The sequence below is a fragment of the Coloeus monedula genome, assembly GCF_965178545.1.
Source record: "Coloeus monedula genome assembly, chromosome: 5".
Lineage (NCBI taxonomy): Eukaryota > Metazoa > Chordata > Aves > Passeriformes > Corvidae > Coloeus > Coloeus monedula.
In genome coordinates, this window is record NC_138785.1 from 22553609 (window position 1) to 22567211 (window position 13603).

A 13603-nucleotide genomic window follows, 5' to 3' on the forward strand; every position below is an offset into this window, starting at 1 on the left:
TCACGCTGTGCATTTGTTGCGTCTTTTCCCTAAACTAAAGGCATTACTCTTCATTCTGGATGTGAAAGTCATAACCCATGTAGCCAAATACAGGCCTAATCCATGAAATGAAGACATAGATTTCTCTGATTTCACACCCTGAGTCTTCAAACTCAAGATCTGTTTCATTTGAACTAAGGCTGATTTAATGAACAGAAATAACAAATAACCTTTAAAAGCTGGAAAGAGGTTATTTAAACGAAAAGACATGAAATGAATGGGGTACAATAGCCTGCAGGGTACTTCTGGAAGGTCTGGAAGGGTTTGGTCTAAGGAATAATTATTTTCTAGTACCTCTCTTGATACTTTTGTTTTTTCTTTGCTATATTAACTGACTTTTTGTTTTCTCATCACTTTTCCTCTCTGAAGACCTTTCAGGTTGCAAGGAGTGTCCTTCCTGACACTTCTTTCCTATTTGGCTTTCTAAACCCAGGGTGAAGGCTGAGGTGTGGTCTTTGAGATCAAATTATCCAGAGAAGCTGAGATCAGCACTCCTTTGGCTTTTTTTAGGTACACAAAAGCTGTACTGAATTGATCAGGAGTAAAAGGCCAGCTGGCTGACAGCAGGTAAATCATTTCAGATTGTCTAAAGGTTTGGATCCAGTCTCCTGTGAGAGCATCAGCAGTGACATTTTGGGTGTCTCACCTTAAAACTCACATAGCCTTAATTAAAGCCAGAAATTAGATGTATTTCTGCTCACGAAACATACAGGTACCTCTTCAATTGCTTTTCTTTTTGACAGCATTTCTAGTGGACCTTTGGCTATGAGAACCCGTGCTACTCACTTGGCTTGATTTTGGGCCAGTCTGCAGCTTCTATCCTGTGGTCTTCATACTCCTTGCCCGAATAGGCAAAGAGGTAGCGGCTGATCTCTGCTCGTCCTCGCAGGTTGAAGTAGGTGAGCTTGTACTGCGGCATGCTGGGCCCTGCTGGGAGGGGGGACAGACTTGCTTTAGAGAGGGTTAACTCAACTCCCTTTTTACAAAACCACTCTGTTTGCTTGCTTTTGACAGACATGCTTGTACAATGCAAAGGAAATATTACACCAAGCCATGGTGTGTTGTACTTTGTAATAGTTGCATTGTTCACACCTTTTTGTTCTGCATTTGTCAGCCACAGCACACACAGATGGGGACAAGGACAGCTGAACCTGCAGTTCCTCCTTGTGTATCTCTAGAAAGCTGGCTTGATTTTTTTTTTTTTAGATGTCTTAGGAACTTTCAGCTTTCATTTATTTCCCTTGACTTCAAGTTCAGGCCATTTTTAATAAAGGGGTTTCTGCCTTTTTTTTCCCAGAGTTCAAATCTAAAATCATATTCTGTACCAGAAGATAGTTGTCATGTTGAGCAGCAATTTTGTTCAGGCCTGCCCTGCTCAGCCCCTGCTGCTTATGGAGACCTTCATCCAAGACCAAATCTGAGAATTACCAAACTCTTGTGATTTTTTGCATCAATTATTACCCTAGTTGTGTAAGCTATTGCACAGAAATTATTTTAGAAGAAAAATTTGCTATGGAAACCAGGCTACAGTGTTGCTTTGAGAAAATCATCATTGAATTTTCAGTTTCTTGAACAGACGCCAAAAGAAAACTTGAAATTACTTTTTTAGGTTTTCATGTGATTTATTTTTTTCCCTTCAGTTCCAATTAGGAGTCACATAACAGGAAGGCTCTATTTGTTTCCCAGGATAACAGGCAACAAAAGAAAGTATTTGCGAGTTTGATTGTACAGCAAGGATGGTACAGGAAAGGTGAACAGATAAGGCTGCTTTAAACCAAAGGGTAAGCATTTACACATAGCACTTTAAAAAGAGAGCTCAGCTGAGATTTGAATGTGCTGGCTGAAGGATAGTAAAACAACCATCTGCCTCCTCACCCAATGGAAAACCTTTTCTCATTTTTGCCTTAAAGTAGGCACTGCATTTACCAGTCTTTTATATCCATTAGAGCTATAGATGTTTATGTAAGAAAGCAAGAAAACTAAGATGTTTAGTAAGAAAGCCTGGAACACTGATCATCTGCATGAAGACAAAAAGGGAACTCTCATTTTTCTTTTTTTAATGAGTAAGGGCTACCACATAATCTCACAATAGAAACAACCCCCTGTTTAGCCATCTTGCCTTGAAAACATGTGCCTAAGGAGATACATCATCAGCTTCCATTTTAGATGGAGAAGTTCTTCGTTCAGAAACAGAAAAGCTTACACTTAACTCACACTGAAAAGAGCAAACTGCTTTTGACGCTTGCTTCTCTAAAGTCAAAGCACGTACCTTCTGTCCTCCAAGTAGCAAAAGCAAAAAGAAAACCCAAACAAAAACAACAAAAAAAAAAGCAGAGCAAATGAGCCCACTAGAGGCTGCTTAATTCATTGTGAAAGTTATCTGTTCCCCTACAGCACATAGGAGACTCAGAAGTGAATTTGAATGAATGGAGATTCGCATTATTAGTGAATGCAGACTTTTCATGTCAGATGGCCTAGCAGAGAAGCAGGAACAGAGCTGGAAAGTTACCAATGGAGGTATCTACAAGTGCTTCAAAACAGACACACCACTACAGTTATTAAGCCAAGTGTGCTCCTTTGCACGATATAAAAGAGAGAAATGTTGAAAATCCCAGGTTTTTCAAGCATGTTTTAGGTAAGTGGCAGGGCTCGGCTGCTCCATTTTCCAGTTTTGTACCCAATTTATTACTTGGTATGCTCTTTTGAATATATAATAAAACAATATAGTATTATATGCTATGAATTTGGATTATATGTCGACAAAGTTAATGTAAGAAGAGAGAATGAGATTGTAGCAGGATTTTCTTCCCTTTTGTCCCTGTTTCTGATTTGGTGTGGTCATTTGAGAGCAAGGAACAGAATTTTTCAAAGAGCATGTGTTATCTGAGATTCATGACAGTGATTCAGGAGCCAAAGGGAAGAAAACCCCAAACCTTAAGTCTTACTTTTCAGTTTTTTAGAGACAAGCAAATGCTACTGATGTAGTGTGATTTACTGACTTAGTGTCTGTTTCCCTTCTTTAGGAGCGTCCATAGATTTTTTTCCATAAACATCTATAGCAGTCCCAGAGCCCTGAAATTGCTGCACCACTCACACATGGCTCCTGTTTCCTGCCTGCCTCTAGCCTGCTTAGCCCTGTGTTGGCAAATAGTTGCTGGCAGCTGGAAGGCACTTAAAAGCATAAGAACAGTAGATTTTTAAGGTGCAGTTGTGAGGAAGTAGACAGCTATATAGAGAGAGGGCTGGAGTTGGCTGAAGCCTAAACATTCTGGTAGGTGAGTGTGTTGGAAGAGCCTAATCCTTGCTGTGGGAGCACTCTGTACACAAAGACATGTCTAGTCGAGTAGTGAAGTGATGTAAAGAATTGGGAATTTTGGCTGATGATCAGCAAGTCTCTCTGCCTGTTGTGGTAGACAGTGGAATGTTTTGGTCTGTCAAGGGAGCAATGGAAACTATTGTTTGAGTTGTCTAAAGCAAAGCTAAACAAATTTCTAATGAACACACTCTAAGGAGTAACCAAGTATTTGTAGTGGTGATGCACTTTTAAGCTTATGATTTTTTTTTCCATCCATGAATTAAAAAAAAAAATGAAACCAAAACCAACTCCACAAGGAGTTTACCAAAAATACTTGACATTTTGAAAGCCTTTATAGCTTTACTGTAAGCATGTTTTTGTAAATGTTTGTCGGTTTTATTTTTTATTTATATTTACTGTGAAATGTCAGGAGTAGTGCTTCCTAAACAATTACAGATAAGTTTCTAAATGAAAGAAATGGTTGTGTTCAGAATAGCTTTTTGCCAAAAATACAAAGTAAGATGTTAGGGGTTTTTTTTTCCTTGTCTTCCTTTACCTCATTTTCCCAGTGTTTTTTATAAGGAAGGGGTTCAGGAAGGAAAATCAAAACTATTAAAACCATGCAGAATTACTGAATTAATGAAAAATGTCATTTCTAGGGGAAAAAGATCTATCTGGTGTCTTTGAGCTAGTTTTTGGGATGAAGATGTTGGGGATTTTTTTGGAGGTGGAGAACAGGAAAATCTTTAAAACTATTTAAAATTATTTCTCTTTTTCTAGGCTAGTCATGGCTTAAAAATACTGAAAGGTGGTGGTGGTGGTGGGTGGACCTCAGTATCCAGACTTGCAGGCATTTAGCCACCTTCTTAGTGATATTAAATATGTTCAGGTGAGTTCATTGCAAAGCCAGGTGTGTATAAAGACAGGAGGGGGCTGATTTACCTTCCACCAATAAACCTGCCATCTAAGCTCTGTTTTTCCAATATCTAACTGATGAATACATGGCTGGGACAGCCCTGTACACCTGCCCTGTCCTACACTGACAGCACTTCTGAGAGGAAAGTTAATGTCTTTACAAACAATTTGAGGGGTGAAGGTATGGGTGTTAATATCTTTGAAATGGGTCTTAATGTCTCTACTAACTTCGGGCAGCAGGTTTGCTACAGAGCCCAGACAGCATGGCTCCTGAAACAGACAGGGGTCTGCACAAGCCTGAACTTCTGAACTTTGGGGTAAAATAGTAGGTTCAAGGGGGGAATATGTGGTAGGTGGTTCGGGACCTAGGTACCTGCCTAGTACCTCAACCAGTGGGGAAAGGAAAAGGGCAACATGTGGCCGGGAGTTTGGGATAAAAGGAGGCTGCGCCCTCCGAAACCTCGAGAGAGGAAAACCCGCGGGCGTGTGCCCCAGTGGACTCCCTCCCTATATTTGAATAAAGTTGCAGGACTCCTCTCTCTCCTTTTGGACATAAACCTCTGGCGTTTTTGGATTTTCCTGACACTTCAGTCCCAGTTTCATTGCATACAGATTTCAAAGCCATGAACTCAACAGCTTTATATTTACTATTAATTTAACTTTAAAGCTTTAAATTGTTGACCTGCTTAGCTGATTTTCTAGCTTTCCTTTGTGACTTTCTGAAAGCCAGCTTAACTGGCTTTAACATACCTTTAAACAGCAGATTAATGGATCTCATGATTAAATTCAACTTGGAACCGCTCAGTGACAAAATCAAACAGGAAATCTGAGAGAATGTCAAATATGTGTAAAGTTGGCATCCACCATTATACTCATGAGTCAAAAAATCAATGTGGAGTTACAAGTGTCTAAAAATTTTAGGACAGATTTCAAATTATTTAAAACTGTTTGTGGCTTTATGGAGATACTGTATTTCCTGATGAACTTGGGATGCTTTTATTCCAGTTGAAGCAGGACTGAGCAATCAATTTGAAAACTTCAAGCAGGATTAGAGTTAAAAAGTAGAGCCCAGGAAGGAACCAGCATTCTCTGCGAACTGAAATATTGAGTTTCAGATAGCAGAAGTACAGAAGAGGAAAAGCACTGGCAGACTGGACACTGCTCAGGATGAGTTTCGTGTGTGTACCTGGAGCAGGCAGCCTCTGCTAGACAGTGTTTGGTTCTGCAGGCCCAGCCTAAGCAAAATTAAGCACCAAAACTCTGCTGGGCTGTCTAGAGGAACAGTACTTCATCTCTCTTTTGGAAAATCCAGCCCTCAAGGTAATACAAGAAAATATCCTTCAGGCTCATAACAAAACCAAAACCTGGATGCATGTGAGGAACCAATTTAACTTTTATTTATGCCTTAACATTGTCCAGGTTTTATGCTATAAATCCCTTTTCTGACACAGGGAGGAACATCACTACAGCGCTTTAATGTGTGCCGCATGCAGGAGGCAGCTGGGACACGTGAGGGGGGCAGAGACCGCCGCCATTTTAGGGTCTCTAAGCGGACAAGGCCTGTATAAAATGGTGGGAAGCTTTGGCTCTGGGGGTAATTCTCCTGGCAGTCAGTCAGGGCAGAGAAAACTTCCACCACTGGGCTGCGGGCAGTGAAATTCTTGCTGCTCCCAGGGAAAAATTCCCCCAGTCCAGCCGATGGTTGATGGGACTATGGGAGGGGCCTTAGCACACAAACGCAGTTATCTGCGCCATACCCGGGGCCTGCCGTCTCAACTTCCTTCCAGGGGGCAGGACGCTTGGCTGGAGGTTCAGCTCCTTCTGCCCCTTCTCGCCTTCTCCCTGCTGCTCTGCTTGCCCTGCCTCTCTGTTCTTTTTTTCTATCCACCTTCGGTAAGAACACTTGGCTTTTGTTATCAATAAACAGTTCTTAGATGTAATATTTCCTGCATTTCTGCTTTATTTACTCTGAGAAATCTGTTTAAACGAAACCCCACACGATTCCTTTGCAGTGGAACGCGACAATGGCCGATACTTAGTACGCGAATCCAGAGAAAAACAATTTTAAAAGGCAGCACATGATTACATTTTCCTGTGTAAGGTTATTAGTGTTTGAGGTGACAAGCAGAAGAGAGCTTTCCCTAAGCTGGGGGTGAAGAGGGGGAAAAAGCCAGCTAAGTTGAGCTATGTGTTCACATGCATCCGAGGTCTGACAAAGGGCTTGTGCTGTGAAGTCCCCTGTAACTGTACTTTGTGCTGCAAGAAATTAAGGATTTTCTTGCCTTACTGCTTCATCGTTGTTAGAGAACATAAAAAAGCCCAGCTGTTCCCTTCATGAAGCAAGACCAGTAGGGTTGAGGTAAGGTTCATCCGGGTGTTTCTAAAAATTTGAACTGTGTGCTTGGAAAAGATGATGCATTGGACTGTATTTATATTTATTTAACATGAGGGTTCTTCATTAATTTAGGAGTCACTTACGGAAAGCACCATGGTTAGTGCCTGACACAATGCTGCCCTGGCTGCGGGCCTGCTAAAAAGGGGGAGCTGGAGGTCTTTGTCTGCCAGGTGTCATTGTCCTCTCTTGAATTGCAACCAGAGCATGGCGATGATTCAGGAGTGATGATTCAGTCAATGGACACCCCTTTATTCTACTGTAAGATTAAGCTTCTATATTAATTCAGAGTGTTTGAGTCGCTGAAGCTGATTATATATTCCATTTTCCTTATTTTACAGGATGAAGGCATAAAAACAAATCAGCTTCCACTCACGTAAGCCTGCAGCTATCTTTCTGCCAAGAAGAATCTTGCTTCATGAAGTTTGTGCCTTCTCTAAGCACTATTCTATCCAAAGGTGAGAAGCTTTGTGGGCATTTTTCTTTCTTTTGTTTTTTTCTCTAGTGCTGTTTTCAAAGTATTTGCTGTTTCTTTATGAAAATTTTGTGCAAAGTTGACTTGAAAATCAAGCAAGTTTTGAAGCAGATGCACACCCAGCAGCCTGATTTGGGTGTCCTACAGGGGTGAATGGGGCACTGCAATTTCACCCAATCCTTATGTTTACTCATGTATTTCTGTCACATACGCAGTTTGAAGTCTTAAAATAGTGTCAGGTGAATGTTTTCCATTAATGGTAATGCTGGGATTTCAGAGGGAAGACTCTTTCTTTCTTGTCTCCCTTACTCCCAGTGACAGGGCCAAGTAGTGCTAATGTCAGCTAGGATACTCAACTTAGAAAAGGAAAGGAGAGGAGCTGGCTGGGTCTCTGTAAATACAGACAAAAGAGTCTTTGCATATTAAAGGAGAAATCTTTCTTAGGCTGTCATCTCAGGAGTGACCTGACTTTTTGAAGTATGAATGGTGGATTTTTGTTTCTATTCCTTAGGGATTGGGGATAGTTGTGTTACTTATAGAGTACAAAAAAAATCTTTAACCAGGAAGAAGACTTAGTCTGCCTTGTTTCACCTGAGAAACATTAGGAATAGTAATTGCCCATCTTGCTTATTGTCCTTCTCATATATGTGAATTCCTCATCTCTGTGCCTGGAGAGATGAGCATTAAAGCAACTTTTTCTCTCCTCAATTTTAAAATGATGTTTTAACTGTCCAAGTGAGTCTTTCTGCATTTGTTTAAATTTTCAGATTTCAGAGGAAGGAACCAGAGAGACAAGACTCAAACAGCTACTGCAGAAGGCAAATAAAGAAAAGCTTCCACAGCTGTAACTTTATAAACTGCAAAACTGCACAAGGTAGGAAAGATAAAAGATGTTAATGTGAAGTATTTCTTCCTTTTTATTTAACCAACATAACAATCAGAAAGTTTGAGGAAAAGGCATAATTGTTTACGTTTTCCTGTTTGAGCAGTGCTGAAAAGATTGAAGCCATCTGAGAAGCAGCCTTGCCCTGCCTGCAGGTGTGGTGCTGCTCTCCTCCTGGTTACTGATCAAATTGGTTGCTGTAGGAATGCCTTCAATTTTTTCTCTTGGGTGAAAAATTATTCTCTGAGACTCTCTGTGTTAATATTTTCTGTCTAAATTTTGAGCTGAAATTACAGAGAGAAATAGTGATGCATTTGTCCTTTTTTTGGAGAGCAAAGTTTGATGCTGAGAAATCCACTCGTGTTAGCAAGAACCAGCCCTGGGGTGGCTGTTGGCCACCTTCTGACTCCTCACTGGCAAGGAAGGTTGGCAACTCTGCCTGGCAAAGACCCTGGCTTAATCCAAGCTGTTTATTCAGATGTATGTAACACTAACACAACCAACTTGTGGCTTCACCTGGGAAAAACTGAGGGGTATGTGAGGTGCTGCCCGAATGGGGAAGTAAATGACCTTGGGATTCCTTTTAAAAAACAGAGAATTGAAGAATCAGATGGTCTTCTCTTGCTGTCCAGCCAAAAAAAGGAAAAATGCTCGTTTTCTTCAGCATAAACTTCTCCTGCTTTTAGCACAGATTCAAAAATATTAAGAGATTTAAGAGATATTCTCAGCCTTTGAAAACCAAGAATAGTAATGATTTGATGGCTTGCTTGTTTGTTTTTTCTGCCAGAAGATTTTTTTATTAACTCATTTTTTGGCAAAGAAAATAAGAAACTCTCTGTCCATCTTTTGGGGAGAAGGATTAGAGAATACTGGCAGATTGATGGAAGACTGCAAGTCTTCCAATGGAAGATTTTCTCAGCAGTATGTGTTTTGACAGAAAATAAAATTAAAAACTTGAAGTAATTCTATTTTCTGTCAGCTCTCAGTCTGACATAAGCTCTCTTTCTGAAAATTGATGATCTCTTTTCCCACTCTGGCCCAGTTACAGAAAATAAGCATTTGAATTTGATCTCTCATATTTCTAAGTCAGATAGGAATCTGGACCTTGGAGAGAAAAGAGAAAAAAAATCTGTGCACCCTTTTCTGCTTAATACAGAAGTCATCTGAAGTAAATGTGCAGTTAGTGTAGGGTGTAGGGTCAAGTTTTGAAATAACAAATTCCAAATATAATGGTTGTGGCCTGATACTTCTAAGCATGATTTTCAAGGTTAGATACGTGGATCACTTCAAGCATAATATAGATATAAAATCTTTTTTAGAAGGATTTTGCATGTCCATGCACCTGGTGTGCTGCTTGTTTGTGACCTGTGGGAGAAATCAGCATCCTAAAATGAGAAGAGGTTTTAAGGCATTAGTGTTAGAGTATTGAATAGTACTAATGGTTATGAGTATTTTAAGTGACCTGATGAGTAAAACTGTACTGTCTGAGCAAAGCCTGATCTGTCAATATGTGGGCTTAAAAAAAGAAGCTGTAGGAGACCTTAAAGCAATTATCTCTCTGTGGAAGCTTCAGGCTTCTTTTGCTGATGTGGTAAATCAGAATTTTAGAAAAATCCTTGGAGAACACAGGGGAAAAAAACCCACCACTTTCTTTTGCTAAATTTTTTTAGAGAAATAACCACAATGTATCAGTGAAAGAGAAGGATAAGAAAAATATGAAAGGGCTTTTTTGAAAGTGGGAGTCCAGTGTAAGTGGGCAGTGAATGGGTGTCCACTGTCAAGACTTGTGGAAGGAGAATGCTAGGGCCCACTGGGTTTCTCTGAGCTGAGTTTGTGATTGCACCTCAGGCAACTGCAATCAAACTGGTAATAATTAACTCAGATATCTGAAGTTCACCCCGTTTGTTTGAACTGAAGTGAATGAGGGAGCTCTCACATGTGAGCAGGATTAAGGAGGCAGTGGTGATGGACAGGGCTTTGCTCACCCACCTTAGCAGCATATCCTCAGTTTGCCTGGCTTGCCACCCCTTCCCTTTAGGGCCTGAGCATCTGTGGTGACTTTGCCTTCTGTCTGATCCTCACACTTTGGATTTGCACCTACTTGGTCCCAGTTTTATGTAGATAACTTTTGAAATTGTTTTGTGCAGCCTCCTTTGGATGAATAAATTGCACACCCAAGACCATGAAATACTAGTAAATAAAACTGCAAGAGATCTTGGGAAAGATACAAAAGAGTGGTTAGGATAATTTCTCAGGAAAAACTACTTAAGTCTTTTATTTCCACATCAGATGTTTTAAGAATTCCCAGAAGCATTTTGTGGTAGAACAGAAGCCTTAAAAATCTTAGTGCTTGCCAACCCCTAGTCATCCCTGTGAAATTCATGCCTTGCATCTCTCTCTGCTGTCTTCAGATGAATCAGCATGACCTCTCAATATTCCTACAAAGCTCAGAGATCAGTTGTGAGTGATGTTGTTCGGTATTGTTTAGTTGGCTCTCCAAAGCCAGCTGCTTTTTCCAGGATGAATCATGTCCATTTTCTGACCTCTCAAGCTTGTCCAGCACAATAATTTGTGTAACAACTGTCTTAGCCACCTAACATCTTTCCTTGGTTGTGAAAAATGGTCTTTTTTTCTATCCCAGCCACGTGTGGATATGAGTGTGTGTATATGTGTAAGAGGGAGTACAAGCACCAAATCCTTCCCCCTGCTTGTCTAAACTACTTTGCTCTTGACCTGTTGCATGTTGTGAATCTACTGTGTAATTTGCTAAAAAAAACCCAAAATTACAGGTGTGAAAGAATTAGATAGGCTTTTAAGCACTGTATATGATCGCTGTAGCAGGTACAGGTTTGACTGGAAAAGGTTTTATTCACTATGCAGAGTTCTCCAGTACCACCTGCTATGTGTCCTGGTCACAAACTCTTCATGTCTTCCTGCTCTGCTCTTCTGTGCCTTGCATAGACCACCATGCCTGGGAGGCACCAGTGGGCTGGGATACAAATCTCAAGTATTTTCAGATATTTTGAAATTATTTTTTTCTTGAGAGGACCAACACTGCCAAATGTGGACCTACAGCTCTGAGCAACACCCAGCCAGAAGCCTGGGGATCACCTAGATTTGGCTGTAAGTGATAAACATCTGGGACTCTTGAGTTAGGTCACAAACTGCTCAGAATGTAAAGCCCTGACCTGTGTGTTTCTACACTTAAAGAGAAAGTACTTTCTGAGAGACAGTTTGCAGCCAATCGTTCATGGAGACAGCAGCTAGTCTGGCTCCGGGGCAGTCCCAATTGCTGTGTGCCTGGCACAAAAACACGTTCCTTTGGCTGAGACATACAGTTACATGTCACATATTGGTTTTTGTCACACATCAGCTAAACTAAGCTTGTGAGACAGCGTAAACCTTTGTTTGCCTTCCCTCTTTGCATCTGCTATGAATACAAAACACAGTACACTTTGTCTGTTATCACTGAATGTCCTTGTTTTCTCTTTTCTTCCATTTCATGCTTTATTCTTTACTAGGTCATTCCAACTGTATTTTAACTACTTCTAAAGAGATTCAAAATTAGGCATTTCAGTTTTTCTCAGTTCATTGTTGTAGCTTTTTTTATGGGAGTTTTAGCAGATTGACTTGAGATTAAACAAGGTTCTTTAAAGTGGTGGCACTTTGAAACATGTATGTAGGACTTGGGAGATTTTTTTCCCCCTTCTTTCTTCTTCCTTCCCCTTCTTGGACTAACTGTTAAAAGGGTAAAAAATTCACCTGTTTGAGATTTGCAGGATATATGATAAGTCTCCAGCAGGTATGACTAAGCATAACTTTCTGTGACAGGGCACGCTCCCTGTTAGCCCAACGCTAGCCATGTCAGTGGCTCCTGGGCTGTCTAATTACTTTCTGGAGAGATTTCAATCAAAGGTGTTTTGAAAATGAGCACCAACTTCAATTGCTTCTGCTTTCCAGCTGCTCAGCAGAAGGTTGTGTGGGACAGAGAGCAACGAGAAATGTTAGGAGCAAACCCTTAGAGCAGCAGAGCGTGGTGGTCAGTGGCACAGGAACGTGCTGCGCTAGCTAACGTGCTTGCTCATGCACAAACCCAGAACTCTCTAAGGATTACTTTGTGTATATTTTCAGCTTAAAATTTGGAGAGCTTCCGTCTTATTTCTATACAAAAGGGTTTGACTGTGTGCCTGGACATGTATGCATCTGCATCGGGGGTAATTTACACAATGTGTGCATATTTAGGAAGAGGTGGTTTCTAATTTGGATTAAATAAAACAAAAGAATGAACAACAGTAAACTTTAAAAAGACCTCTGTGTCTTTTTTTCTTTACAAACGTTGCAACTTTTGAGTATAACAGTAGTAGTGTTTACAAACAGTCCTAAGGAGTACAGAAGCCCAGTAAAGAGACTTTATAGCTACAGTTTCTTTGCTTGGATGGTCTGAAATGAAGAGCAAACAAGAGATGGCTTTTAACAAAGGAAATGTGTGTGGGAGGATTATGTATATAGGAAAATGACAGCAGTTAGGATCAAAGAAAAAAGTCCTTAATGGCTATTTAGAGTATCATTTTGAAGTAAAAGACAAATATCAACAACAAATAACCCTTCGAGTTTTGATAAGGAGAAAAATGGAGGCAGTAGAAGCAGATGCAGGGGTTTTTTTCTCTATAGAATGATGGTGGGAATTAGGACCCGAGTACACTAATCCATTGGTTTAGAACACAGGAATTTGAAAAATGAACAGAACAGTGCACAAAAATGACCTAGCATAATTGGTTGGTGCTGCTTAATATTCATGTAATTTCTCTGACATTAGCCTAGATTTTACTTGGTTATGTAAGTGAAGGCATTTCAATCAGCCTTTACATCAAATGAAATATTGGTTTGACATGGGTTTTCACGTACTGAAAACTCCCTGCAGAATGCCCAGAGCTTCCTCACTCTGATTTCTTTGCTGACGAGGTTGTCTTTTCTTTGGCAAGTACCCTGACACACAGCCTGATTATCAAAGTAGCTCAGTACTGACTGCGCAAGGCACTGATGAGGAACAGGGGCTTGCTTCTACAACAGGCCAGCGATCTGCCTGCTTGCCTCTGGAAAAGCAGTTCATAACTTTTGGTAAAGTCTGGTTTTAGCGGTGCATGGGATTGTACAGATGTCCTAAGTGCAGCAGGCAGTTTAAGGATGCCTGTAAGTAGCAAAGAAGGTTCATAGACAGAATACTTGAGTTACACTTGCAGCCACCGTATGGAGCTCTTCACTGCCGGTAGCACCACTCAGAGTCAGGCTGAAGAAACCGAACAAAACTCTCAAAATTAAGTACTCTCAGGACTTGCTCTACACGCAGCATAATGTGACAGAGTAACCTCCCACACAACCGCTGTAGCGGTAGCCTAGGGAGGGCAGAGCAGGATCGCAAGAAGCAAGGGCAAAGAGAGGAGCCGGGCTGCAGCAGTAGCGAAGCTGAAACAGAACTCACTCACTCGGTGCGGTGATACGTGGTCCCTTCCTCGGTGCACAGGAGTCCCTCTGAGCGCCGACCCCGACCTCGGAGGGAAAAGGCTGATGTGCTCGAGCACGGGTTTTAATATGCAAACCGCTCCC

The 13603-nt window shown here is 40.9% G+C and overlaps 1 protein-coding gene across 4 annotated transcripts in view; it reads right to left on the reverse strand.

Moving 5' to 3' along the window:
- Positions 1–13603, reverse strand: part of HPGDS (hematopoietic prostaglandin D synthase) — a 31377-nt gene extending 17774 nt beyond the window's left edge. For 2 of the 4 annotated variants that reach the window (XM_082281350.1, XM_082281347.1), the window contains exons 1-2: positions 13483–13541; positions 826–966 (exon numbers count right to left, since the gene is read on the reverse strand). In XM_082281350.1, the coding sequence (XP_082137476.1) occupies positions 826–958 (133 nt within the window). In that variant the 5' untranslated portion in view covers positions 959–966; positions 13483–13541. Of the gene's footprint in view, positions 1–825; positions 970–13478 lie in introns of all 4 variants that reach the window. The other 2 variants (XM_082281348.1, XM_082281349.1) reach the window with 2 other exon arrangements.